This window comes from Pezoporus flaviventris, unplaced genomic scaffold, assembly GCF_033815535.1.
Source record: "Pezoporus flaviventris isolate CSIRO_AGI_PZ_B2104156 unplaced genomic scaffold, CSIRO_AGI_Pfla_v1 ptg000043l, whole genome shotgun sequence".
NCBI classification, from domain to species: domain Eukaryota; kingdom Metazoa; phylum Chordata; class Aves; order Psittaciformes; family Psittacidae; genus Pezoporus; species Pezoporus flaviventris.
In genome coordinates this window covers 8606-36071 of record NW_026892591.1, presented here as the reverse complement: position 1 = coordinate 36071, position 27466 = coordinate 8606, and the positions used below count along the sequence as shown (strand labels likewise).

The 27466-nt window shown below is 47.3% G+C and overlaps 1 protein-coding gene across 8 annotated transcripts; it reads left to right on the top strand.

Annotated features, from left to right (window-relative positions):
* The first annotated feature begins 72 nt into the window (after nucleotides 1–72).
* Nucleotides 73–26008, top strand: PTBP1 (polypyrimidine tract binding protein 1). Of its 8 annotated transcripts, none has more exons than XM_061466670.1 (15): nucleotides 76–221; nucleotides 3825–3855; nucleotides 13637–13712; nucleotides 14627–14796; nucleotides 15808–15954; nucleotides 17141–17311; nucleotides 18033–18143; nucleotides 18470–18644; nucleotides 19465–19518; nucleotides 20815–20957; nucleotides 23622–23655; nucleotides 24193–24285; nucleotides 24644–24860; nucleotides 25112–25189; nucleotides 25580–26008. In XM_061466670.1, exons 1-15 carry the CDS (start codon nucleotides 214–216, stop codon nucleotides 25710–25712), a joined length of 1641 nt encoding a protein of 546 aa, XP_061322654.1. In that variant the 5' UTR covers nucleotides 76–213; the 3' UTR covers nucleotides 25713–26008. The 8 variants fall into 8 exon arrangements, with proteins under 8 accessions (XP_061322657.1, XP_061322654.1, XP_061322655.1 ...); XM_061466671.1 differs by having other exon boundaries at nucleotides 77–221; nucleotides 19465–19506; XM_061466669.1 differs by having other exon boundaries at nucleotides 77–221; nucleotides 19429–19506.
* The last annotated feature ends 1458 nt before the right edge of the window (nucleotides 26009–27466 follow it).

Here is a 27466-nt window from a genome sequence, read left to right as displayed (position 1 = left end):
TTCGCAAACGGCGCCAGCGCGCCAACCGTGGGAGGCGGGCGCTCCCCGCCCCTGCTATCAAGATGACACCGGCGGTAGCCAATGGGGCGCTGGCGCGGGTGAGGCGGGCCGGGCGCCGCCGCCATTTTGTGAGTCTATAACACGGAGCGGTCGGGCTCGTTCCTGCTATTCCGGCGCCTCCGCCCCGTTCCCGACGGGTCTCCTGCGTGTGCAATGGACGGGTGAGTCCCCGCCGCGCCGGGCCTCGGCCCGGCCCGCACCGCACCGCGGGCGGCGAGCGGCGCTGCCGGAACCCAGCCGGGGTGCGGAGGAGGGGGGGGGAAAGTGCGGGCCCCACGCCGGGGGCTGGGGCGCCCCTGAGGCGAAGGGTGGGGGGGGGCCGCCGAGGGTGCGGCCGGGGCGGGACGGGGAGAACGCGGTGGCGGCGCCCGACGGGACGGGACGCGGCTCTCCCGGAGCCCTTCGTGGGTGCTGGGAGCCGGGGTGGTCCCGATCCGCGCCGCCTCGTGCGCTGCTTCCTCCCCCCTTCCAGCCTCCGCCTCGTGTCCGCGTCTCGGCGGAGGGAGGCGGGGGGGTCCCGGCCGGGGTTGCAGCCCGCTGTGGGTATGAGGCTGCGGCGGGGCCGGGCCCGGCGGCTGCCTCCGTGGCGGCCCCGCGGGTGGGATCCGGGAGCGGTCGCACCTGACGGGGGCCTCGGTCCTTTTGTCTGGGTTAGCTGTTGGCGAGCGGTGCCGGGAGGAGCCTCCACCGCGGCCATACCTGGCAGCGCGGGGCGAGCCCAGACCTGCGCTCCCGCTGCCCCGGCGCCTGAAGACCCAGCCTGTGCCTGCTGGGCTCCTGCCGCTCCAACAGAGCGCGGCTCTTCCACCCTTTCACCACCACCTCGCCGGGTGTCTCGCAAGTAAACTGATGGCAACTCCGTCCCAAACGAGGGCTCCATTTTCTTCGTTATCTGTAGTTTTAGCGAGCTGATTCTTGCGATTAAAGTCCTTCTGACTCCCCACCCCGAGTAAGCGGTTTGTTTTCACAGAGCCTTAAGCACAGGAAGCCCAAATGAGTGCCTTCTCGCTTTTTGCCTCCGAACACTGGGGTGGTGAGAATCAGGCGCAGTCACATGGCTGCGTTTTTTTTCCCTTACGCGTTGAAAAAGTGGCGTCTCCATCTCAAAGTGGTTTTTCCATCTCAAAGGCCCATAAAAGCTGTGTCTCTTGCAGATTTCACACTCCAGGGGATGCCCTGCTGCTTTTAACGAGTTGCTCACCACGTTGGGCATCAAAAATAAAGCCTCCAGCATGTCAGATCAGGCGTTCTAATGGCAAACCCGGTTGGTTACCAGCTGGCTTCACCGTAGTTCTGAGGCAGGCTGGTTTACTGTGCGTGTTAAAGCAGTTGGTTTTTGAATGGAGACGGTTTAGTATCGTCTGAGCCTTAACCACCCCGTTATCTTGGATCGGGTTTCCCCGTGGAGGCTGTTGAACTTCCAAAAGCTGCTTCTGAGGGTGGTTTTAGGTCTTTGCCTCCCTCCCTGTCCCCTGGTTGCTTCCATCGCTTCCTCCTCAAACCAATACTGTGCTTTTCAGTTGAGCCCGCCTGAGTAAACTGCTTTGGTAAAACACACAAGGAGTTAACAGAGGAAAAACGCTGCTTTGGAAAATGACCTCGAGGTTTTCTTGGTGCTGCTGGATTGTTTTTCCCCTCGTTGTGTAGGAATTCAATGCAAAAATACCTCTTTCGGATAGGGGCTTTATTGCCAGTTCTTTTGGAACTGAAAAAGCCTTTAATCCCCTGCTTAAGGTTGATAGAGGAGACAAGAGAAGCTTAAGATGTAATAATTTATTGGGGTGGGGTTGAATGGGAAGTACGTTGCACATTTCTGGAGTCAAACTTCTTCCATACTGTTGCTGCTTGTTCCATGTGGTCATTTGTTATCAAATGGGCTTCCACGATATTCCAGTATTCCAGGAATTGATAATTCTTGGCAAATCAACCAGCTCTTCCTGCTGGCGAGTTGGAAACGCTGTCCCCTGTTAAGAGTACTTTTATGTAAAACATTTCCTGTGTGAGAGGCCCACAGGAGGAACAGGAAGTGAGAGAAACTGCTCGGGGGTAAGTTGGAGAGTTTGGGAAACTCGGGAGCAACCCTGTTGCTCTTCTGCTGTGCTGGAAATACTGCTGCTTTCCTAAGGCTGTGAAACTCGCTGGGTGAATGTGTGCGTTTTCACTGATGAACATGTACTCGGAGTCATTCTCGTTGGTATAACATGATGCTTTAAAGTGCTCTCTGCAGATGGGTTTGATTAGTTCATTCCTGCTGGCCCTCCCAGTGCACCAAACCCCATCTGTGCTCCATGGATCCCGGCGCTCTCCTCGCACGGAGCCGTCTTGAAGGAGTTGGCTTGGAGTGGTTGGGCGGGGGGGGAGGAAAAAAAGGGAAAAGAAACTATCGCGTGGCTTCGTGGCCACAGCTCCGGCTCTAAAGTGCTGGGTTATGATGACATGGCAGGTTGGGTTGGAGGAGGAAGTCCGAGGAGCTGAGCTGGCCTGGCCTGGGGTGATGGCGTGTTTGGGGAGATGGGAGTGACTCAACACGGAGCAGTATTTAATGGCCTGAGAAGTTGGTGCGGGGCGGGTAGGGCAGGAAGGACCAGGAAATGCGAGTTCTCTCTGCCTTAAATCCCTTTGTAGGCTTGTTCTGAAGTACTTCAGGCTTTCACGTTGCTGGTTTAGGAAGGGCTGCCCTGCCTGCTGCTGCTCTGCCATGGTCCTTTAGGGTTGCTACAGGTCTGTTAACTGCTCCTGGATCCTGTACTCTGAAGTCACGGTCAGCTTTTGGGAAGGCAGGAGTTGAACCAGGCTGTTTCTGCAGTTACTGCGCTGAGCCAGGCAGTGCTGCATATATGTCAGTCTGAAATGGTCGTTTCTGCTCTGTTTTGTGTTGCTGCTTTACAGTGGTTTGGAGTTTGTTAAAAACGTATATCCATGGTCTTCAGTGCAAGGGTAAAACTGGAATCCTGGAGCACTCTTGTAACAAGGAGTAACGTGTAGGTGCTGGAATACTCTGGGACATAACCCAGGTACCGCACAGCAAGCTGTAGACAAGGCACTCTGATGCCATTGGGAAAGAAGCTGCTCTAGGTCCATGTGTGTGCTTGCTGGTGTGAGGTGCCTGAGGTACAACTGTGCTGTTTATCATGTTAGTTAATCAGGAAGTCTCATTGTAGGAGGTTTAAGTGCTTATGGTAGAGTTGAATAACTGCTTGGGTTTGGTTTTTTTTTTCCCTTGAGATCTGTGTTAGGGAAAATACTGTTTGTTTTTCTGAGTAGAAAGGAATTGATAGAGGAATGTTGTGTACAGTGCAGGCAAACCCCAGCCTGGGAGCTGCCCACGTCTCTCCTGCACCCCTTTAGTCTTGCTACCAACGCAAGGATTTTGCTCCAGAGCCTCCTTAGAGGTTTCCCCTTTCCAAACCAGGGGGTTAAGAATTGTAGAAGTGAATACTCTGGATGGAGTTGACTTGCTTGGTCAGAGGTGGTGTTGGAAGTGAGGTACCTGCGGAGTTTGCTCTTAGCCCCTGTGACCCCTTGCACAAGGAGCAAGCCCCATGCTAGGGAGGGGAAGAGCTGTGGGTTTCTAGCACTGCTGGGTCTTGGGTCTCCACCATCACCATCTAATAATTTTCCTTTGTGTAAACTGTCCTTGGCTCACTTGCAAAGACAACTGTGCACTTTTGACTTGCTTTTTTTTCTTACTGCTGTAAACTATGCTGGATATTTGTGGCAAACCTATCTAACTTTTTTAATCCTTTTCTTTCTTTTTTCTACAGCATTGTCCAAGATTTAACAGTTGGTACAAAGGTAGGCACTTCTCACTTTTTCTCTCTTTTTACACTGCTCAGCATCTGACCTTGTTTTAGCCTCACCAAATGTAGATCTTCAGCTTTAAGGGGTTATTTCTGGTCCCATGTAAATTGGCTGCAACCAGAAGGTAATTTAGTTTCATGTGCATTGAAAACTTTTATTATGGCTCAGCATTTAGCTCTTGGCATTTGGACATTGATTATCAACTGTCAGAAAAGAACTTTATTGCATTTAGAAACAGCCCTTTCCCCTTCTAAATGTCACAAGCCATGCTTGTTATTTGGGTGCTAGGCATTGCTTCTCAGTGGAGAAATTTGGCCTTTTGAGAACTTGATTTCCTTTATGTGAATTCCTGTTCAGTTGTATGTCAAAAATCCTTCTGCCCCCCCCTTCCCCCCCCCCCCCCCCGTGTTTAGCTGTTGGGTTTTATCTCTTGTGAGTACAGTAAATATGACCTTCATCCTTCTAGTCTCAGGTTTTGAAAGTGCAGACTTAGCCCTGAAACTCAAAGTGCTGACAGGAGCCTCCTTATCTGCAGTGCTTAGTAACAGGCTGTTGTGTTCCAGGATAAAAGCTGGGGCCTGTGAAATGGTCAACTGGAATGTGTGGGATAGACTGGCACTCCTTCCTGCATTAAAGGGGTTTCTTGTTCCTTCCTGACCATTGGAGCTAATGCTCTGGGATCAGGATTACAGTAAATTCAGCCCTTGAGTTCCTTTTGTTAGATAGTATGTGTGAATGTTGGCCTTTGGCTTCTTTAATGGCCCGACTTGTGTGGCGGTAGCATCAGCATCTCCATTATGAACTGAGCAGTGTGGTGACTTGAAATAGGCTGGTGAGGTGGCTGAAGTAGAGGTGAGCTCTGTTAGGTCTACATGAGTGAAGAAGGAGCATTAGAGAGAGCTTGCTCCTAAACTGCAAATAGGTTTTTGTGCTGGAAGTGCACTGCTGTTAACCATAAGCATGGTTTAGTGCTTCAGGGTTTGAGGGGCATCAAATGCATGAAGGGGGCTTGGTTTAATAGCTATAGAGGGAGGTTATTCTCACTTTCCCTCGTATGGGAATCTGAAACTGGAGTTAATTGTAGTGCCATGATAGTGTCTGGTTCTGCTGTGAGGAGCTCAGTTTGACATCGGAGGAGGGAAGGCTCCAGCCTGGGCAATGAGGTTGATTAATACTTAAGAGCTATTGTAAAAGGTGGAGTAAGCCATCCCTTGACCTGCAGAGCAGTTTGATCTTCTAGTAAACTGATTAATCTAGGTAAGAGTCCACTCAGTTGGTTTTAACTGGGTAATTTGTAGCTTTAGGTTTCTGCAGCTTTAAGAAGTGGTTTTACACAACTCAACTTCACCAGGAAGCTTCTGAAGCTGTAATTGTCTTCTTGGTGAATCTTCAAGCTTCCGGATGTGGGATTGTGCAGCTCATCACTCCCATCTGTGGGGTGATTGCAGTCCGTAGTGCATACAGTGTCTAAACTGAGGACTGGGAGCAATTGCATCCAAGGGCTTCTGCTCCTCACACAGCCAGAGCTGTAACCACAGTCATGGCAGTTGTACCATGGGGGTGGCCAGTGGTGGGACCAAAGTGGGCATCAAAACTGAGGGTTTTGTGCAGTCAGACAAGGTGAGTCTTGAGAAAGTTGAATCAAAACTAAGAGTGGCAGAAGCAGAAGGAAAGTTGAATCATTGGGATAAAGGTAAGTTTTAAAATGATTTTTGACATTGCTATGTTACCTGATGATGTTGGAATAAGTCATTGAATAAACCATGTAGCTCATGCGGCAGAACGCTCTTTAATGTTGGGGTGTTTTACATGTCATAGATTTGCTCAGTTAAGTCAGAACCCTTTTTGTGCACAGCTATAGGAGCAAAGGGAAGGCTTCCCTTACAGCTTCCCCACGCTCCTGTATCACTGGAGATCCCCTGCCTGCAGGGCTTGTGCACAGAGAGCTACAGGCATCTCTGCAAGAGCTGTGTCAGTCACTTCTTAAAAATAGTTACCTCTGTGGTAAGTGTAAAACCTCATTGGCTACAGCTCCTGAAACGTTGTTGTTGCTTTTGTGGTGCTTCTCCTTCAACCTGCCTCACTTGGGTTTGCCAAGAAGTAGTTTGAAGGCAATGCAGAAGAAGGTTTCCATGATGCCACAGAAGCATTTCGCCTTGTCTTTGCCAACATAACTACAGCGATGGAGCTCTGTCCATCCACCAGCATTTGCTTGCTCCCTGGGGCATCACTGACATCGCTTCAAGGATTAACTGCTGCCTCACCTTCACAAGCTTTAGAACTGCCTGAAAATGTAATGCTCTGGAGCTGTAGTTTTGTCATCTCTGGCTTCATAAAGGAATATCCCAAAGTTGGAGCATTCTCAGACAGGTAGGAAAAGTGCCTGTGATGCTGAACAAACCTTACCTTAAGAAGTCCCCAGATGTTCTCGGGCTAGCTGCTCAGCACTGCACTGCCTGGTGCTCTGGTTCTGAACCAGGATGGTCATTGTTCTTGGGCTTCACGTTTAGCCTAGTCCACAGGCTCCTCCTCAGTTTCAAGTGTGTGAATTAGTTTAGGAAGCTCATTACAATGCTGGTGTGGGGCTCTTAATGCACAGCCTTCTGGAATGTTCTACACATTAGAAACCCACGAGTTAGGACTTGTTTCTTCCCATAATGTCATTGCTGACTGAAGAGGAAGTATGACCTTAAGATGGAGGCACTGTATTTGAACTCCAGGGTAGTGTGTCTCACCGTGCAGTTGCCTCTTCTCAGTAATTTGATCAAGATTCCTCTGGATCTCCTTTCCCTGTCTTTCTTTTGCCAGGATACCACTACCTCCTCAGGCTCTAACGGTCTCCAAACAGCACTGGTTACTAGAAGGAGTATGAACTATGGTACATCATTATTAAGTGAAGCTGTTTCAATGATTGGAAAAGTCTCAGAGTAATTTTGTAGTTTCTTGGTTAAGTTGAACATTCTTTTTTTTTTTTTTTCCTGAAAGCTGATGCTTCCAGAAGCAAAGAGCAACCACTTTGGTGGCATTTGAGAAGTTAATTTTTAAAGCAGGGCTTGCTGGAGTGTGGTACGGGCTGGCTGCATAGAAGTCATTTGTGATCAAGCCAGGATCTTTGCCATGGGAACAGTAATTATGGCTTCAGGCAGCAGGCCAAGAATGTTGCGAGGAAATTCCAGTCCCCTCCTATGGCTTTGCTTCGAGGCTGCAACAAGCTGGCTCTTGTGGCTGCTGTAACAGGCGTGATCACACGTGTAAGCCACATGTTGATAGCAGGGAGCATGGATGATGGTGTCCTTTGGCAATGCCACGTCAGGCAGGTTTGATAAAGAGCTTCATGTGATCCGTGTTCCCATTGTGTAGGGTTTGATGCACCTGTAATGTACAGGTACCTGTCCTGTGATGGGTTCTGAAAGCTGGCTACATCTGTGTTACCAGGAGCTGAAGCTGCTGGGTGAGGTGAGATCACTGCCACAGGCTTAGCAGCTCTTTGAGCTGTGCAAAGCAGTTTCTCCATCACATGTAACCCAGGTTTTCATGTGGGAGCCACCTCAAGTCCCTTGCACTTGGAAAGGAGCTGGGACTCCCTGTAGGTGAAAAGAAATCTATGTGAGACTGTAGAAAACAATCAGTTAATGAAATGGTTGTAGAAAGTATTTTGGTTTAACCTCAGGCCTCCTTTGCCCTCAATCTGTGATGATTCAAACAAATAGCAAAATTCTGAACACACGTGAATTTATTCAACTTTATCTTTAATCCCATAAGCATGGGACAGAGTCTGGGCCCTGAGTCACTGCCACTGGTTTCAAGTAGTGCCAGTGCCACATTTGCTGCCACCTTACACCAGCAGGGAGAGTAAGCATGATTTCAGTTCCAATCCTATGTAATTCTGGTGTAGCTTCATATGAGAACTCATTGAATACTCTGCTTAGTTCAGCAAGTGTGTGCTGGTAATCCCAGTGCAATGAAGGCTCCATGGTTGCCACAGCAGGTGCCATTATTACACAACTGCAATTTAGACGAGATTGAATTAGTAGTTTCTTCTAAACCTGCATGTTCAGTTTGCTCTGCTCCAGATTTGGACACAAAATGTTCTTTCGCAGGTTCCATTTTCCCAGCATGACTCACCCCGTGGCATTTCTTTGTGATAGTGTTTGTCCTGTGCTTCACCAAGGACCTGTCTGCTCAGCTGCAGGATGTAAAAGCTCAAGGTTGAGGAGCAGTTAAGTTTCAGCTTGGGAGCAGAACCTCATAAAGCCTGGGTGTGGATTGCCCTGCAAAGCCAGCCTGACTGCATTGCTGCAGCCCTTGGAGCTCAGGAATTTGGGGCTCTTTGAAATGGCCACACCTTTTGTTTGCTCAAAGGGCAGGTTTGTTTTACAGGGTGTCTCCATAGTAGCAAAGACTGAGAAAGAAAGTCAGGGAGGGGCTGCTGGGGTGAGTGGGTTGAGGAGCTGGTAGTGCACCTTATTGCACAACCTCATGCTGGGCTGTGTGAGCAACTGCTCTCATGTAGTGCCTGAGCTTCCAGTGTCTGCACTCACAGCCCCACCTGTGTACACTAGAAATGGTACCAGCTATTGTGGCAGTACACCTGGTAGGACACTTTTCCTAAGCACCGAATTCTTTGCAGTGCTCTGACCGACTGACCTGGTTTCAAAGGTGTGTGTGTGTGTAGCCAAGTATGCTGTTGGAATCTCGGTGGGAAGTCTGCCATGCTGGCTCTTTGGGAAAGGTATCGGACTCAATCTTGTGCAGGCAAGAGCGAGGTTAGAACAACTTCAGAGGCTGTAAGTGGTAGGTGACATTGCTTGGCCCCAGCTAAAAAGTGTAGTTAAAAAAGGACCTACTCAAGGCCTGCCAGACAGGCTGATGCCTCTGACTCCTCCATGGATGGAATATACCAGCTACAGGGCTAGATTTAATCTGACAAATGCTGCAGGAGTTGCTCTATTTGAATTGGTACATAAAAATCAGCCACAGGCTATTTGATGAATGAAATTGGTATTTCTCCCTCCACCCCCCCAAAAAACTGTAGGTTCAAATCAGGTTGTGCAAGCTGTTTGGCAGCAAGAGGTTATGTGACACTGAAGATGGACAGCAGCATCCTGCAGTGGCTCATTTGGCCCAGGCCTGCTGTCCGCAGGGTCTTGAAGCTCCCTTGTGTTGATCAGACATTTCCAGCTTTACTGGGGCCAAAGGAGGATGCAGTTGGTGTGCTGTTTGTGACCCAAATGGCAATGTTCTTCACACTGCTTTACCTTTACGTTACTCAAGAGTGTTGGCAGCAGGAGATGGGACGGGGGTAACACGAGGGAGCCTTGCTGGAAACCAGTCTTGTGGGGACGACAAGGAAAGCTGGCATCCTTCGAGTAGTTTAAGGTTAATTTCCTTCCTAGCTCTTGAATCTCTCAGCAAGAAAAGCTGGAGTGTGAATGATGATGTCACCAGCCTGGATTTCTCTTCTTAGTTCCTTTGCGAACCAACTGGAGCTGAGCACTGCAGCATGGAGCACATTCCTTTGGGGCTGAGCTCATGCGAGCCCTCTGAGCATACCTCAGCAGCACTCCATTCTTTCTGAGCTCAAAGACACGATGGTTTTTGCTTCTTTCATCAAAGCAAAGGGTCGGTGTGAGCTTCCCCATGATCCCTATGTCGTTTGTGCAGAATATTTTGGTGGCCTTTTACTGGCTCTAAAATCATCCTACAAACTTGGGGCAAAATGAAGTGGAAGAAGGATGCTGGTGTGCTCTGCCATGAGACTTGAGACAGGGGTTTTATCCAAACTTAAGCAAACCAAGGACTTCCAACAGTCCAGATTTTTACTGGTTTCTTCCTAGAGGGGGGATTTTCAAGGTGCCTTACTTCCTGGAAGCACCTTTTAGGTGATGGCCTGTACACCACCTACATCTACCTTGTTCTGCACCAAAAGGAGGTATACTGCAATGGCTCATCGCTAGAGCAGCTCTGCAGTCAGGACTGGGAGTGCTGCTGCTCTTTGCAGGGTTCCTCATGAGCCAGGAGTTTCCTGCAGCACCTGGGTTTGGCTATTGCCATCTTCCTTTCTCTGATCAAGGATTACATGGGGCAGCTGTAGCACATATAGGTATGCTGGCAGAAGTTGTGACAATCTGTGGCTTCACTCCAAACAGTGACGAGGTTCAGGTAAAATCCTAGCAGCAATAGGACAATTGAGAGTTGCTTTTTAAGCTGGGAAAGCCTGGTTAAAACTACAGCAAAAAGATCAAAGTTCCTCAAAGTTAACTCAGAAAAATAGGAACTATTTGAAAAATCTACCTTGTCTTTAACTCAGAAAAGGGAACTAAATCGTTGATGGCAAACCCAGAGCAGGGGTGTTGGGACTAAATGAACGCAGCTCGAGCAGTCGAGCTTTCATAGCCAGGAGTGCAAACAAAGAAGGCTGCTGTCATAGAAACGCTCCCGGGCCAGGTTCTACCTGGTAATACTGTGGTGGAGCAGCCTGGGGAGGAGCTGCAGAGTGGGGGTTGTTTTCTATGACGAGGAAGAGGAGATCTGTTTCTTCAAGTGAAGGCTGCCATTGCTGTGAGCACGCTGTGAATGTCAACAGGAATCCGTGCCTCTTGTGAGCAGGGATGGGGACTTGAGGATCTGAAGAGCTGTCTTGAGTTGTTGCTGCACGGTTGGGTCTCCCCATGGTAGTCACAGCTGAAGGAGGTAGAGGGGTGGAGGTGTGGGTTGGTGCTGGCGAGCTGCTGAGCACCCACACAGCCGTTTCCTTGCTGTTTGTGTGGTTTTAAACCTGAATAAAACAGTACCTCCGAATCAGTCACTTTTGGCTTGGCTTTCCCAGTGTCAGTCAGGACACCCAATGGATGTGGTGGTGGTGGAAAAACTCTTCTAAACCTTTTCCAAGGACCAGGTGGGTTTTGGGTCCTCCCTAGAGATTTCTCGGGGTTATCTGAGATAAGCTCCAAGAGCAGCAGAGGAGGAACAAACACCGCTGAAGAGTCGTCCTTGATGCAGCATCCTGTGGCTGGAGGAGGTTTGGCAGCACCGTGTGCTCAGTGTTACTCCTTGGTGTAACTCCTCAGCGCGTGGTAAAGCTGCCCTAGAAAAGTGATATCTTCAAAGGAAGCTTGTGTGGAAGAGTGTGGGTATAACTGTACAGAGTTCTGCATGTACTGCCTGTGAACTTCCTTGTGTAGAGAAGAGCCCTTGGAATAATAGTAGTTTTCCAACTGCTGTAGCCTTCCCTCTTCACTTGCACGTACTTCCAGCTGGGAAGCTTACAAATTGCCTGCTGCTGCTTTTGATGTGGAACAATCGTCCCCCTCTGCCTCCTGGCTCTGGGTGTAGTAGGCAGCGGAGACTGTCTCCAAGATAAGAGGGGAGTGGATTGAAATGGCTCTTTCATTAAAGCAACATGAACATGTGGAACCCAGCAGCCAGAAGCATTCTTTGTCCGTGTGCCCTGCAGGTAAAGATTGCAGTATGCGAGAAAATGTTGTTATTGAACAGGTCATCAGGAAAGTGAAATTCAGGGAACTGAAATTCTTTCCATAATAGTATAAATGTTTGTTTTCCCAGTTTATAGTTTCCTGGTGTTGCCTCCATGAGAGCCAAATATGTGGCTTGTTCTCCTGGTGTTGTCGTGGTGGATTGCAGGGGCTGCCCCTGCACAGATGCATTGTTTCCTGCTGGGAGTGCTGGAGTTCTCCGTGCTCACCAATGTACAAGCTGCTATTCAGGAACCCCTTTTTCTACAGTTCAGGGCCCATTAAGGCCTCATGTGAGGGGTTTCATGAGGCCAGTAAACACTTGTCTGCATTGGGAGGGCTTTTGTCTGCTGCTGGCTGGTGCTTGTAAATAGCTGCCAGTTGTATCCCAGGCCCCAGAGTAAAGCCATGCCCAGAGTGGCTGCAGGAGCTCAGGCACAAGAGTGGTTTTACAGTAAAGTGCTGGGGATTTTTTATGCATGAACTTGAGTCATCAAAAAACTGGGATCACAGGGAATAGCCTCCCAGAGTAGCTTGGGGGAATCCAAGTGCTAATTAGAAGAGCTGTAAAAAGGCCCATTCCCAATTCCTGCACCATGTCAGGAGGGAATGACCTCCCTGGTGCCCACAGCCTTGGTAGAACTGGTCAGTGCTGCAGGTGACCACCAGCAGCGCACGAACCACGGGGCTGGAACCTGGCCCTAATTCCTTGGATTCAAGAGATCAAAGTCCTTGAGCCTGTCGTTTGAAGAGCCAGCAGTGAGTAGTCAAACGAGAAACACAGGGTTTGAAAGCACAAGTGCTGTGTCTGCTCTGCAGTGAGCTGGGGCTCTTGTGTGACCTACTTCTGCCTGCGTGCAGGGAAGGGAGCGGGGAGCTGCTGTTGTCACACAGATAGTGTTTCTGCAGGTGCTGCCACATCTAGGGCATGGTGGGTGATGGAGTGTCTGGTAGCCACAGGGTGAAGCAGGGCACGTTTCCATCAGGAAGGCGGGGGGGGGGGGTAAACGAGGCAGACATGAGCTCTGTTCTTTTTTCTGCTGGTGAAAGCCTTTGACTGTGGCATTTCTCTGCAAGAGAAGTGCTTCTTCGTGTTGCATCTGTATTACTGTGTTTGCTCACAGGGTACAATGGGATTTGGGGTTGTTCTGTGTAATGAGGCCATCCTGATTTTAAGCTGTGTTATGTATATAAGCATCGATTGTGCTAAGAAGTGATTTGTAGTCTTAGTAGTGTTTTTTGTAGCTCCTGCTTGGGTTAGGCTAACGTAGGGTGGCTTGGAGGCAGTTGGGCTGAGTGACTTTTGTGTGAGCAGATGGAATTACACCTACAGCTCCTAAAAAACCTGGAGCAGACGTGTTTCTTAAGCTCTGCAGTACCAGGGGCTGTTGTCTAATCCTAGTAGGAACAGTCTGGTTTAGAATTGCTTTGTCAGATGTTTTCTCCCTCCACAGTGCTGCAGGGAGCAAAGTCACAGAATCCAGATGTTGGGATACGCTGTGCTACTTGTGGGGTTTGGATTTGCCAGTAGCCACGTTGATGCTGATGTGGAGCAAAGCCTGAGGTGCAGGGTAGCAGAGGATGGGATTCTGAAGGTTTAGTCCCTGTGGACCTACATGTGCTTTTGGAGACTTGATGGTGCTGCTGTTCTGGGCATTGTGGCTACAGGATGCCAAACCAGGGACAGTGTTCTCTACTAGAATCCAAATTGTTAAACGTGGACCCATTTCTGCTGTGAAATCTGAAAAGTAGCTTTTTGCCAGTAACATTACACTCCTGCCCTGCCCTTTCTTGGGGGTAGGGAAGGGATCACATCTCTGTTTCTTGTAGCTGCATCTTCTGCTGGTAACTGGAGTTTATAGTCACACACAGTTTTGGCCAGCTTCTGGTAATTTGTCTTTTGCTTAAGATGTCTTTGCTCCTTGTAACCCTCCTGTGCCCTCAGTGGATGCCAGGGGGCCTGTTCGGTTTGCTCTTCCTCACCCGTGGGACTGTTCTCTTGCATTCCCATCCTCCTGGTGTATCTCAGTGCATTTAGTGGCTTTGGATAGTTCAATGATGCTTCAGCTCTGGAGATCCCTAATGCTTAGCAGAAAGATACTGGATAGTGCTACTCAATTACTAAATTGGATCTTACTTATATTTAATTTATGGAGGTGAGGTTCACTGCCCACTCTCAGTATGTTTTCACTTACACTTCAGCTTCTCTACAGCTTAGGCTCAATTGTTCTGCTTTAGGAGGACCTGAATAGAGCTCAGTAGAAATGCTCTCAGTTTACCTTTCGTCTTTTCTTTTCCAGCGGGGAGCTGACGAGCTTTTCCCTACTTGTGTTACTAACGGACCCTTTATCATGAACGACAACAATTCTTCTGCAGGTAATGTTGCCTCTAAAAAAGAACAGCACTTTATAAGCGTTGCAGATACTAGGAGGAGGTCTGGGTTTTAAAACCTCTTTAGTTTTGATGTTTTCCTAGGCCTTTGTAGGACAGTGCTGAATAGTAATAATAAACTTCTGCCCTATACCTGTGTGAGTTTTAGTGGACTGAAGAAAATTGGGGCAGACCAGTTGCTAAAATGCTTTTTACAAAATTAGAACATGCAGGTTTTGCTCTAAACTTTAAAGCACAGTTGAATTTTTCTAGGGTTATTTGGGCTGTATGGAATAGTTTGCTGCTCTCTGGGAGTGTGACCCTATGGAGAGGTCAGGAATCCCACCCAAGGCAGTATCCATGGGTGCTCAGTCCAGAGTTCTGCCCTCTGTGCTTGTCCGTGCCTTGAATTGCCTGTCTTGGAGCTACCTTCATGTCCTGCCCATGGCCTCCCTGCCACACTGGGCCAGCTCTGGTGCTGTGCTGCAGCAGCCTTTCCCTGTGGACAATCCAGCTGACCCAAAAGGACAGTTTGGGTCGTATTTAAGAGTATCACTTGCTTGAAGATGCGCCTTTCAAACAGCTTCATTGCTAAGGATGCCAGACCAAGTGAAAAGGATCTGAACAGTGCTGTAGCATCAGAGGCTCAGCCCTACACAGAGTTAGAGGGGTGGGTGTGTGCTGTAAACAAGCTGTGAAATGGCCACTGGAGGCTTGATTCTATTGCAGTGGCACACAGCAACGTCACTTGCAACGTGTCATTTGGGGGGGGTTGTGAGGGGGTGAAGTAAAACCATGTGTCTTCAGATTCTAGTGGAATTAGTGTATGGAATTTCTCTGTAAGAGAGCAATAACGGGATGGGGAGCACAGACTGGATGTGAGAAGCTCTGAAGTTTTGGGTAACTCTTTGTTTTCCCAGCTAATGGAAACGACATCAAAAAATTCAAAGGTGATAGAAGTGCTGGAGTCCCATCCCGAGTAATCCATGTCCGTAAGCTCCCCAGTGATGTCACGGAGGCAGAGGTCATCTCCTTGGGCTTACCTTTTGGCAAGGTCACCAATCTTCTCATGTTGAAAGGCAAAAATCAGGTATTGTCTCTGTAATTGCAGGCGGGGCTTGTGGCAAAGGCTTGATGAGTTTGTCATCTGTAAACCAGGCCCAAGTTGTTTAAACAACTGTCAAGTATTAGGAGTCAATAACATCTGCATGCTGTTATTTGACTTTTCCATGATTATCCCATGAGCTGTAGAAAATACTATTTTCAGGCTGTGCAAGGAGCTAAGTCCATAATTGCAGGTTGTCTCCTATAATCAGTGTTGTGCCTGGTTGCTAAATTGCAGAGCAGGTAAATTATTTGGACAGCAGTGACATGAGTTGGCCTCTTTTCACTCAAGCTGCTTTGACAGTTGAGTAACCACCAGTGTAACTTTGCATATTAGGGACACCTTTACAGGTACAATGAATTAGATGGGTAAAGCCAAACCACTCTTGGGTAATGCAAAAGGTGTGCACTAATTTGGTAACTAAAATTGTCTTGCAAATGAAGGAGTAAAAAAGCAAAGCCAGCTTTAATAATCTCTTTAAATACTCTGTCTTTAATATTAATTATGAAAATGTGCCTCTGATATATCACCTGCTGTGATTATATGTAAGTACTTAATGGAATGACTTGCCACAATCCCTTAGGCTTTTGTTCTGAAGTAGAAGACTATAAAGTCACAGAGCAGTGGGTGGGCTTGCTGCTGCTTAGAGAAGTATGGGGAGTTGCTTAAATGACAGGTGTTAAGAATCTGGATGACTGCTGGCTGCTTGTGTTCCTGCAGACACTTCTGCCACTTTCCTAAATATATATAGCATGGAGGTCTTAGGATGAGGCTGAAACATTACATTAAATCACTCTGGACAGCGAAGATCCTCCCTTGATCTTCGTACAGTCGATTCTTAATCCTATATACAGAAACCTGCATGGAAATGCAGTTGTGAAAATCAAATCCAGTTGCAGTTCAACTGGAAGTTCCTCCTAAAGGCAGCCATAGCGTGATGCTGTTGCCAAGTTCGTGCTGACTCTGATGTGTCTGTTGGGTTTCACTTCTGCACAGGCTTTCATAGAAATGAACACGGAGGAGGCAGCCAACACCATGGTGAACTACTACACCACTGTCACTCCAGTCCTCCGGAGCCAGCCCGTCTACATTCAGTTCTCTAACCACAAGGAGCTGAAGACAGACAACTCTTCAAACCAAGCTGTTAGTTGTTGTTCTTTACATTGTCGTACAGGTGGGAGGGAGAGACACTTCTTGGCAGCTGGTTTGAGTTGTGCTGCTGGTGTAGGCTTGGGAGGGCTTTAAGGTTTGGTTTAACAATCAAAGAGCAAAGTCTCTTATAACAGCCTTTATCCAAAGTCTCAGCACACTCTTAAATGAGCTGCTAAATCTTGCTTCATGTCAGAGAAGGAGATGCAAAGTGAATAGGAGATAGAAGGTGGCTTAGCATCTTTTAGGTAGAAACAGTAACCGAGTACAGATCCGAAGACTTACTTAATGTCTTCAAGATTTATATGAAATGAAACTCTGATGGGCAAAACTGGAGCATGCAGCAGAGTGCAGCCTGTTGCTGGGAAGCACTGGTGTTGAGGCAGGCAGCACAGGAACACAGCAGTTCCTCAGGCTTTGGCTGGGCTGTCTGGAGTTTATGTGCAAGATCTGCTGTGCAAAGGGTAAGAAGTTCCCTGTTTTGACTCGGCTGCTTTTGGCAGCCTTTCAGGACAGGAGCACTGGAAAGAAGTTCAAGTTACTTGTGGCTCCTTATCGGGGTGGCTACCCAGTACACCCATTTTGCTGCCTCTCACTTTTCAGGCTGAGTTTCATCAGGAGCAGAGCATCTAGTGCTGTGCAGGTGAAAAAGCTACTTCTGGGTGCATCTAACAAAGGCAGCACCTGATGCAGGACAGAGAGAGCATCAGTGTTGTGTGAGCAAGAGGGACTCTACAGGGAGTAAATTCCCAGCCAGTTCTTGCTCTTGGGTCCCAATACAGATGGGCATTAATCTTATTCAGTCCTTTCAGCTTCTGTAGCATTCTGGAGATGGAGTTTCACTCCAGAAGAGCCTAGCTTTCCCTGAACAGTGGAATAATTCTGCTGCATCAGTAGATGCTGAGCAAGGTTCTGGCCTTAGAAAGTACTTAAAGTAGTACTTATGCTAGTGCTAATAAGCTATTTTACTGAGTTTGCTCTCCCTGATGGGGATGGTCTGCACTGCCCATGTTCAAAACCTGCCAAAGTCAGTACTTCCCCAGCCTTAGGAGCCATAAAGTGCTCTGTGCATTGTGCTCCCTGCTGAGTTCTAGCAGTCTGCAGACAGGAAGCTCAAGGAAAGCTGCATGTGTCTGTTGTGCAAGCACAAGTGTGTGTCTAACAGCGTCTGGTTCTGCAGCGTGCTCAGGCAGCTCTGCAAGCCGTGAACTTGGCGCCGCCGGGGAGCCTGGCCCTGCCGGCCGCTGCCGCAGCCGTGGATGCAGGAATGGCCATGGCTGGCCAGAGCCCTGTCCTGAGGATCATTGTGGAGAATCTCTTCTATCCTGTCGCTCTGGATGTTCTGCATCAGGTAAAACCTGGCGCCACACCTTCTTGAAGGTGGTGCTGGAAGGAGGGGTTGTGTTTGCCATGTCTGTGTTCTAACAGGATGTGGGTTTACCTCTATGATAAAAGCTCTGAACGCAGCTGCCAAAAGTCTTCTGGAGACCCCAACACCTACCAGAGATTGCTCTGGTTTTGCTTCCAGTCTGGCCAGACTTTAATGTCCAGAGATTTGGCTGCTGGTCCATTTTCCTTGGATTACTTGAAAACAGTTCCGCTTTCAAGATGGCTCTTCAAGTTCTGCTTGGGGTTTAGCAGAAGTAGCTGCCTCATGTTTGTCTGCAAGGGTAGGGGGAAACCAATCCTGTGCCTGGAGGTCGTTGGGCAGTAGCTTATTTGGCAAGTTCCTGTTGCAGTTGCTTAATTTCATCTCTGTGTTTAAAATGCAAGCTTGACTGTGTTGAAGCAGCTCTGAAATGCTTGGAAAAGCTTCAGTTTGGGAAGGTGTATATGAACCTTCCTGTGTAAAAGTTCCTAACAGACACTTTAAGGAGACAGCTGGGTCACCCTGGTGTTTTTCTAGTCGGATGCCATGGTACAAGTATAGTTTAAAGCCTTACATTTTGAAGTTGGAAAGCTGACAAGGCGAAGGAATAACGTTTTGTTGTTTCTGCTTCTACTCATGGAGATCAATATGAGATGAACTCGCTGGAAAGGAGCTAACAAGAGATGCAAATATTCTCTTACAGATTTTCTCCAAGTTTGGTACAGTCTTGAAAATCATCACATTCACAAAGAACCACCAGTTCCAGGCCCTGCTGCAATATGCTGACCCAGTGAGCGCTCAGCATGCCAAACTGGTGAGTAGTGTGCTTGTAGTGCCAATACCTGAGCTATTTTCACTTTTAGGTTTGCTTTTATTAGTTTAGGATCAATGTTAGAAGTGTTTTGGGGTGCTGGGGCGAGGGGATCACAGGGTTTATGTGAGCATTGCCCATGAGCAGGAGTGGTGCAGCTAATGGGAGAACACTGAAGGGGTCTCGGGGATGAAGTGGTGCTTTCCCCACACAGTGGGGGATACCTGCAGACGTCCCAACAGAGCCCTGGTACCTGGGATGTTGTAACACCTTCTGTGTGATCTCAGGGTAAATGCATGTTGGGTAAGGAAAGGTTTGTTTCTTTGCAGTCTTTAGATGGACAGAACATCTACAATGCCTGTTGCACGCTGCGCATAGATTTCTCAAAGCTCACAAGTCTCAATGTGAAATACAATAATGATAAGAGCAGAGATTACACACGACCGGACCTACCTTCTGGGGACAGCCAGCCCCCTCTTGATCAGACCATGGCAGCTGCTTTTGGTAAGAACCCTTGCAGTGGGCACAGAACCGATGCATGTGGCAGTTGGGGAAGGGGAGGGGATGTAACCTGGGTGTATTTTCAGGTTGTATGTAAGGAAGAAGTTCTTTACTGTAAGGGTGGTGAGGGTAAGGGTGCCCAGAGAAGTGATGAACGCTCCATCCCTGGCAGTGTTCAAGGCCAGGTTGGACAGAGCCTTGGGCAACATGGTCTTAGGGTAAGGAGTCCCTGCTCATGGCAGGGGTTGGAACTGGGTGATCTTAAGTTCCTTTCCAACCCAAACCATTCAATGATTCTATTGGGTCATCCGGAATTGTGAAATATGACTGAGGAGGAAAACATAGAAACCACTGGATCAGAGTAGTGCAAACTACTTGTAGGCCCCTGTGGCTATGGGTGCTTGCTGCTGCTTTGGAAGCTGTTCTTCATTGGGGTGAGGACTGGTTGAGGCTTTGCAGCTATCTGGGCTTCTGGTGCCATCTGCTGCTTTGGCAACAGTATGAACTTGGGGTGGTGTCAGCTGCACTTGGAAACCTGGGGTGGGTAGGCACTTACAGGAGCTATTAGCTTGTAGTCTTGTTAACAGCATAGTTAGAGGAAGGGGGAATCGTTCTTGTAGTGTCTTGAAGCTCAGTGTTAAATTAGAGACATTTTTGAGTTCCTGCTTGGTTTAGGGTTTAGCTTTCAACTGAATGCATGCGTTGAAGGCCAAATGAAGACATTCCAGCTAAGTCTAGAGGTTTTCTTGCTATTGGGTGTTGTGTATAATGTGTATATCTTTCCCAGGTGCCCCAGGAATAATCTCTCCTTCTCCATATGCAGGAACTGGCTTTCCTCCTGCCTTTGCAATTCCTCAGGCTGCAGGTACTGTATTTCGTAAGTTGAAATTTTATATAGATTCTCTGTTGCTGAAGCATCTTGATGATTTAAAGCTAAGTAGCCATATTTTGGGAGGTTAGTGGTGTCAATTCTCAATGCTGGCACTTGGGCACAGAGGGAAATGGTGTTTCAGTAGGTAAGCTCAACTCAGAATGCAGATGTGGTACCTCTGGCTAGGAAGTATCCCAGGGCAAAGAGGGAAGCTGGGAGCAGGATGGGGAAGTCAGTAAAGGCAGTAGTTAAAATAACTGGGGGAGATGGGAAGGGGGGTGAAACGTTTTGAATTTCCTCCTGCTATTACAGAGGTTTGAGCTCAGTTTGACAGCCGTAGATGTGGTCAAAAGCAAGGAATCCTTGTCCATATTTCCCTAAATATTTGGAGTAAAGCTGTTGTCTAAACGTGACCCATATGACACGCACTGTTGGAGCTGCACTGGCAGTTTGCAGCTCATCCTGCAGGTAACAAATTACTACTACTTGCAGAAGTAGCCAAGCGCCCGAGGTTCAAGGCTTGGGGTTTAGGTGCTGAACCCACTTACTGCATTGCCAGACTAAACAAGGTCTGCTTTGGTTTTTATCGCAGACCAAACTCTGTTGACTTCCTTGGAACTTGATGGAATTTCCTTGCTTAGGACAAAGCAGCACAGATCTAAGGGTGGAACTGTTAATGTTTTGTTAATACCCTGTTGGGGGAATATCCTGTGCCAGGTGGAGGAGGGATTATATTGATTACTAGTGGTGTTCCTTGAGCTCCAAAGCTCTGCCCTTTGGAGAGCTAATGCAGCGAGGTGCCAGCAGTTACTGTGAGCAACCTAGAAATGCCTGTAAATAAAACTAATGCTTCTCCATTCCTGAAGAGATGAGCTGGTGGTAGCCTACCACCAGCTAACGCCTCCTGTTAGATGCATGGTTAAAGAACAAAAGTGTGTTGGCATGCACTGGATGGAAAGACCCTTCCAAATGCACTGTGTGCGATACCTTTCCTGCACCAGCAGAGCTGAGGCTTTGTGCTGATTCCGCTTCTTGTGAGACATGCAGCATATTGTAGTCAGCCAGACAGTGCTGAGGCACCCGTTAAGCACCAGGCACTGCAAGAGCAAATCCCATCACAAACCATGCCATTTCCTGCAGCACCAGAACTGGAGGCTCCTCTTGCTCTTAGCATGCACGGTCACTGTGGTTCGAATTATGACCTGCATGTTACAGAAGGTGCTGTTCTCCCTTCTGGTGCAGCAAATACACTAGAGTACGTGCTGTTAATTTCTTTACTGGTTAATATTCTTTAATTTCCAGGCCTGACAGTTCCAAGTGTTCATGGAGCACTAGCTCCTTTGGCTATCCCAGCAGCTGCAGCGGCTGCAGCAGGACGGATTGCCATTCCCGGCCTCACTGGGGCAGGGAACTGTGTGCTGCTGGTTAGCAGTCTGAATCCTGAGGTTAGTGGAGTCCTAACTTTACTCTTTTTTTTTCTCCTCCTTCTATTACCTCTGCTTTCACTTTCTGAACACAGATTGTGCTGAAAGTCATTGAAAGTGAAATGCTGCCATAACCTAAAGGAAATGGCAAAACTAGAAAAGCAGCTGCTGTGCTCTGCCAGCTCTCAAACTCAAAGCAGATCAGTACTCTAGTTGCTGAAGGGAAATGAGAAAGTCCATCTCAAATTAAAACCTTGCTCTTCTTTGGTTCAAAGCCAAGGATGCTGCCTGCCTGCTCTCATCCCATAAAGACTACAATGCCTGTCCCTTCCTCCCTCTTTTTATTTGGAGTCTCCCTGCCATTCCCATGGAGTAGTGTCATTTGGGTCACAGAATAGTCATGTCCATGCTTTCTTTTCCTTGGCATGTTCTAGTTTTTAATACATTAATTCAGAACTACAGAGAGACTTTGTTCTGACCTTTGCTCTTTCTGTGTAGTGTCTGGACGCCTGCCAGCTTGACCTTGTACCTGTGCAGTATTTCCTCTGCCATGTGCTTGCACATTTTCCCTTTCCAAGATCCCTGGAAGTTTTTCCTTAGCTAAACCCCTTAACAGCTCACAGTTCACATTTTCAATTCTAATTAACTTAGTGAGTTGAAATATTTGGATTCCTTTAAAAATACAGCAAATAATATTTGAACAAAAATCTTTCACTAAAGACAGCAGCACAAGAGAATCTGATGTGGGTATCTTGGACTTTTTCAGTCAGCTTTTGGCTCTTTGTTGGATTGAAAGTGTAGAATCTTCTAGTGTGTGCAGTAGAGTCTCTGCTGCAAACCCCTTTAACTGGTGGGACTGTGCACACAAGTTTAATGCTACTTGGCAAAGCTCTCAAACTTACCGGTGATGTCAGAGTAACCACAAAACCTCTTTTGCATCAAAGGGAAAGCCTGGATGTGATGAATGATCAAAGTGTTTTTAACTCGTGATGAGATGAACCAATTGACTCAATATTTTCAGACTGCTCTTTTTATCTGTCATTACTGTTTTCTCCAGGGCATGAAATAATGGCAGGGACTGGGATACAGCTTTGGTTTGGATGAGTTGCTCTTCTACCTAGGAACTCCTCTGCCATCCCAGGAGGTGTCACCGCTGCCTCGCTCCCATGACTTGCTGGTCAAACAGAAGTCCCAAACGTTAGGAGCTGGTGACATTATTCTCAACCAGCGCTGTCAGGAGTGTGGTTCTTGGGAGGATTTGGTAGCCTGGGTGGCAGTGGCAGGCCCAAGGGCTGTGCTGGACCTGTTAAACTTGCACGAGTTCTCAGCTCCGAGCAGTGTCTGAACGGTGCACGCAGTTCTTGGTGAAGTAGGAGAGAGCAGTTATTTCATGCCTTGTGGTTTTTGGTGAGCTCTTCACTATCCATCCAGCTTATCTTTGGGCTAGAGAGACTTTGATACTTGTACTGAAGCTGTGAACTAACAGACATGAAACTTTTTTCCATTGCCTGTATAATCAGTGTTGTAGAAACTTACCTGTGCCACAACTGGTTAGTTAAGAGACAGTATTTCTCTGGAGTGACTGCTCTGCCATAACGTAGGTGGGTTTTCCCTGATTTGGAACTGTGGAAACTGAAATAACTCCCTTTTTCCTTGCCACGATGAGTGGAAGAAGTCTGGCTTGACTTGGAATACAAAGTGCTGGGCGCAGGGAGGTTTTTCATGCCTTTCCAGCTGCCTGCATAGCAGCAGTTTGGGGTTTCTACGTGGTGAGCTCAAGCCTTGGAGGCCTCTTGCAAACCAGATACCGAGTTCTTCTGGAGCAAGAGCTTTTAGCAGACCTTTGAGGGGTTTTGTATAGTGGTACAGCTGCTCATCCAGAGCCATCTCTTGCCGTAAAGGCAGTGAATTGGGCTGCACAGCATGGAGCACTTCTGCAGTCTCCGGGCCTAAAGCAGCAAATGCAGCTGGGTTTGACCCGAGCTGTGAAGTCATTTCCCCTTAAGAAATTCTTGCAATCGGAGCAGATACTTTTAAATCCAGTTTTAGGGAATCCCGTTGCAGTGGAATTGACTGTTGAAGCCTGTAGAAGTCACTCGGTTGTGATACTGTCTCTTACCTCTTTGTATATCTTAAGTAAAAATGCCTTTTCTTTATCATTGTGTTCCACTAGGTAAAACCTATTAACTGTTTCTGTAAACGAGTTATTGTATGTAGAATTCTATAAATCTGACTGATGGAACACTACATATTTCCTTATGTATTTACTGACCTGTGTTTTTTGCTACTTTTTTTTCTTTTCTCCCCATCCCTGAATTTTTTTTCTTCCCCTGATCCGGAATTTCTTTGCCAACTGACTGCACGGTACTTCTGCTTCCTGTTGTTGCTTGAAACAAAACAATAAAAAAAACACAAAACATTCCCCTTCCAAACAAAAACCCAACAAAAAACCCAACAAACACAAACCAAACCAAAAAAAAAAACCATAAACCCTGCTCTTCGGAAACCAACCTGCCCTTCAATATTAACCATCTTGAAAACTTCATCATCCATCAACCAATTTCGCCATTTCCTGCGGGGACTCTGCCCTTCCTCGTTGTGGACGATTTGTGCAACCTCGCTCTCCCCTTCGATTCCTTACCTCTTCCCTGTCCCTCCGCTGCCTTGCTCTGCTGTTCTCTAAAGAGAGTTACACCCCAATGCCTCTTTATTCTTTTCGGTATGTTATTATTCACACTTTTTATTACCTTGTTTTTTTTTTCATTTAGTTGAGATTTACTTTTTTTGTTGATACTTCAGAAATGTACAGTTTGCAGTTTGCTTTAGTTTTTGGTTTTGAATGCGTAATTTTTATTTGTTTTCATTTATTTTACATTGTTTTACTTAAAGTTTGCTATTTAATTTAGTTTGCCTTTTGGTTTATGTTCAGTTATGCATGGGTTATTGCTTTGCATGCCTTTTAGAAGAGTTTTAAATGGTGATAGCATGCTAAATTGTCCAGTCTTCTGGCAGTAAGAGTTTTGCTTTTTTGCTGAAACCCAGTGTCTTTTCTTTAATGTATTGTTCCATTATTATTCTGCTATATAAGAATTTTCCTTAACTAGAGCAGAATAAGTAACCATGGTTGGAATGAGATCAGTTCTGGTTGTGAATGAATGTTTTTGCTGTTGGATTGATTAGCTAATATTAAGTTAAAAAGACTTTGTGGGGTTTTTTCCCTACCTAAAGAATCTTCTTCTTTCCTCACTTATTGAAGGAGTCTATGGTGATGTGCAGAGGGTGAAGATTTTATTTAAGAAGAAAGAGAATGCCCTCGTTCAGATGACTGATGGAAACCAGGCCCAGCTTGGTAAGCAGGCTTGAGCAGTATCAGACTGTTGGCATTAAGAGGCCCCATGGGGAATTAAAGCTTTAATATCAGTCCTTTCTCTTCCTCCAAAACAAAGACCCCAAACCTGAATGTGTCCGTGCGCTTGCTTGCGTACATAGTGCAGGCTGGGGCAGCTCTGGAGAAAGGTGTGCTTGATTTGGGTGAGCAAACCCAGAGGGAAAATGGACCAGACAGTGCAGGAAAGCAGAGTACCAGTGTTTGTCCTGCAGCTCCTGGAGGATGTGGTGCCTGCATGGGGAAGAACCAGAATGAAATGGGTGTAGCTGAGTAAAGGAGTGAAGCCTGTTGCAGTCAGCGCTGTCTTTAACCCTTGCAGCCATGAGCCATTTAAATGGGCAGAAGCTCCACGGGAAGCCCATCCGTATCACCCTGTCCAAGCACCAGACAGTCCAGCTCCCCCGTGAGGGGCAGGAAACCCACGGCCTGACAAAGGACTATGGGAATTCTCCTCTACATCGTTTCAAGAAACCAGGCTCCAAAAATTTCCAGAACATCTTTCCTCCTTCTGCCACTCTTCATCTGTCCAACATTCCGTAAGTATCCTCCTGGAGAGTTCCTCTGGAGCTGAGTATAAAGTGGGCTGCAAATTTAGTGGCAGGGTAAACACAGGCAGCTTTATGGGGCGAGCAGGAGGAGAGCTTGCCCCTATTCCCGTTGTTCTCTCAGCCTTGCCAGTTCAAGGAGCTGCTGGTAGAGAATTTAGGAAAGGCTCAGATGAGGATTTGTATCTAGGGGTGAATTTAGCCTGTCAGCATACATTTGACTGGAAAACCTTCTGTTTCAGACCTTCAGTAACTGAAGAAGACCTTAAGATGTTGTTTTCAAGCAACAGTGGGGTGGTCAAAGGATTCAAATTCTTCCAGTAAGTGTTTTGTCTTGCATCCTCTCCTTACCCTGGGCTTTTCAGTATGAGAAGGGTTAGAAGTACTTTGTTCTGAGGGAGTTCCAACTCGGGCTCAGGTGAGCAGAACCGTCACTGATGCAGTATTTGGTTCTCTGCAGTAAAGAATTCAGGAATAACCCTGGATTAAGTGCATGGTATGGGTTGAAAACCAAGGCAGCCAAGTGAGCTCTTTGGATATGCCTGTTTTTCATGGAGAGAGGCACTTGCATGTAAAAAGGAAGGATACTGCAGTTTCCTGGGCAGTTAATTTCCTGCTGGCGTTGAGTGTTCGATCAGAAAACACTGTGTCATGTTGGGGAAGCTCAGCACAAGGTGGTGCTGATCTTGATTAACCTTCTGTCTTGTCAGGAAGGACCGTAAGATGGCTCTGATCCAGATGGGCTCTGTGGAAGAGGCCATCCAGTCCCTCATTGACCTCCATAACCATGACCTGGGTGAGAACCATCACCTGCGTGTGTCCTTCTCGAAGTCCACCATCTAAAGCTTTGGAAGGCGTGAGACAAAATGGACTTGACTTAAAACCTCTTGGGTTCAGCCTTAGGCCTTCTTCAAAGGCTGAACACGAGGGTTTCAACTTCCATCATTCCATGAAAAAAAAAAAAAAAAGCCACTTTAAAAATGCAGCTGAAGTGACCTTAAAAGACCAGAGATTTTTATTTTTTTAGAGAGAAATCGGTTTACCGGTTTTAAAAACAAAACCCAGTGAAATCTTAATTCCTCTTGCGGTGATGGGTAACAATCCTGACTGTTCCAATAAAAATCACAAGTTCAAGTTTACACTTTGGAACCTGCTCTGGGAAGTTTCCCCCTCTCCCTTGCTGTTCCTTCTCCCCTCCTTCCTCCAAAAAGCAGATCCTACCATGTTGATCAGGTTTCACATTGATGCCTTGTCTATTTTCTTTACCCATCCATGCCTTGAAAGACCTAAAACCACTGTGTGAATTCACTTGAGCGCCTTTCGAGTCAGGAGTTTGCAAACCCGTGGTGTCCAGGAGCTCCCAACTCACCCAGCACTGTGAGAAGTTGGCTGTTGATCCTACCTTAACTGTGCATCTGCTGTCCTGTGCCTTAAAAACCTGTTCCTTCTTTGGGGAAAACATCTGAACTGCAGGGAGTGGATTTGGGAGAGTTGAGGGCAATGAGTGAGCTCTGGCTTAACGGGATCAGCTTGTGGTGGTGGAGAGGTGAAGGTGGCAAAGTGGATAAAGAAAATATTGGGCTTTGACTCTTCAGGCAGTTGTGAAATGTCTCCGTGTGCACAGTATCGTGTGTCTCGTGCCACTTCCCACTCTGCTCCTGCTTTATCACCATCTGCAAGCTGCCGAGTAGGGAGTTCCTTTGCCCATCCATCACATTGGGACCGAGCAGAAGGGGCCAGGGTGGGGAAATGTTCCCAAACCCAACTGACATTCCATTGCTGATAGCGCCGGAGGCTCCGCCTGTGCGGGAGCCTCCCATCAAGAGACAAAATTAACCACTGCTGGACACTTGTGAAGACGAATCATTACGAGTCTCTCAGAAATCGTGTGTGTAAATATCTATGTCTAAATACTCGGCTAGGATTCGGAGAATTATGGGATATCCCACGTTTAGGAAGGTGCTCCCCTGAGCCACCTTCGTGCCCCTGAGTTGAGATTAACAAGACCAGTGTAGCTCTGCCATCGTTCTTATAGCATGTCTTCAGCATTTGAGCTTTTTTTTTTGGGGGGGTGGTGGGGTGTTAATTCTTGTATTATACTTTTGGATGCTGTTGCTGTCATCTGTGCCTATAGCAATATTTCCAGTTGACCAAATATTCTAATCTCTTTATTATGCAAAAGAAATAGTTTTAAGTACCTTTTTTTATAGAATGGTAAGATGGTATAAACGTACTCTAAATTTACTCCTTTGTGCTATTACCCTCTATACTGTACTTTTCCTTTCTCTCTTTTTGGTTTTTGTTTTGTTTTGTTTCGTTGGTAATTGAAATCAGTAGGGCAGGAATCTTTAGTTGCAGGCTGAGGTCATGACTGAGGATGAGGAATGTACCGAGATCCGTGAAACACCAGAAGCAAAAAGCAGACTTGGGAAGCCAAGCGGTGGAGGTGACGGGCACAAAGAGCTTGTGCCTTAAAGGAAAGGACGCAGGTGAAGGTTTTACCTTTTTAACCTCGAAGCCCAGATCTAAGTTATAGGAAGGGAATTTATTAAAAGTAGATTGCAGCAGATTGGTTTCTTCCCCCCCCCCCCCCCCAA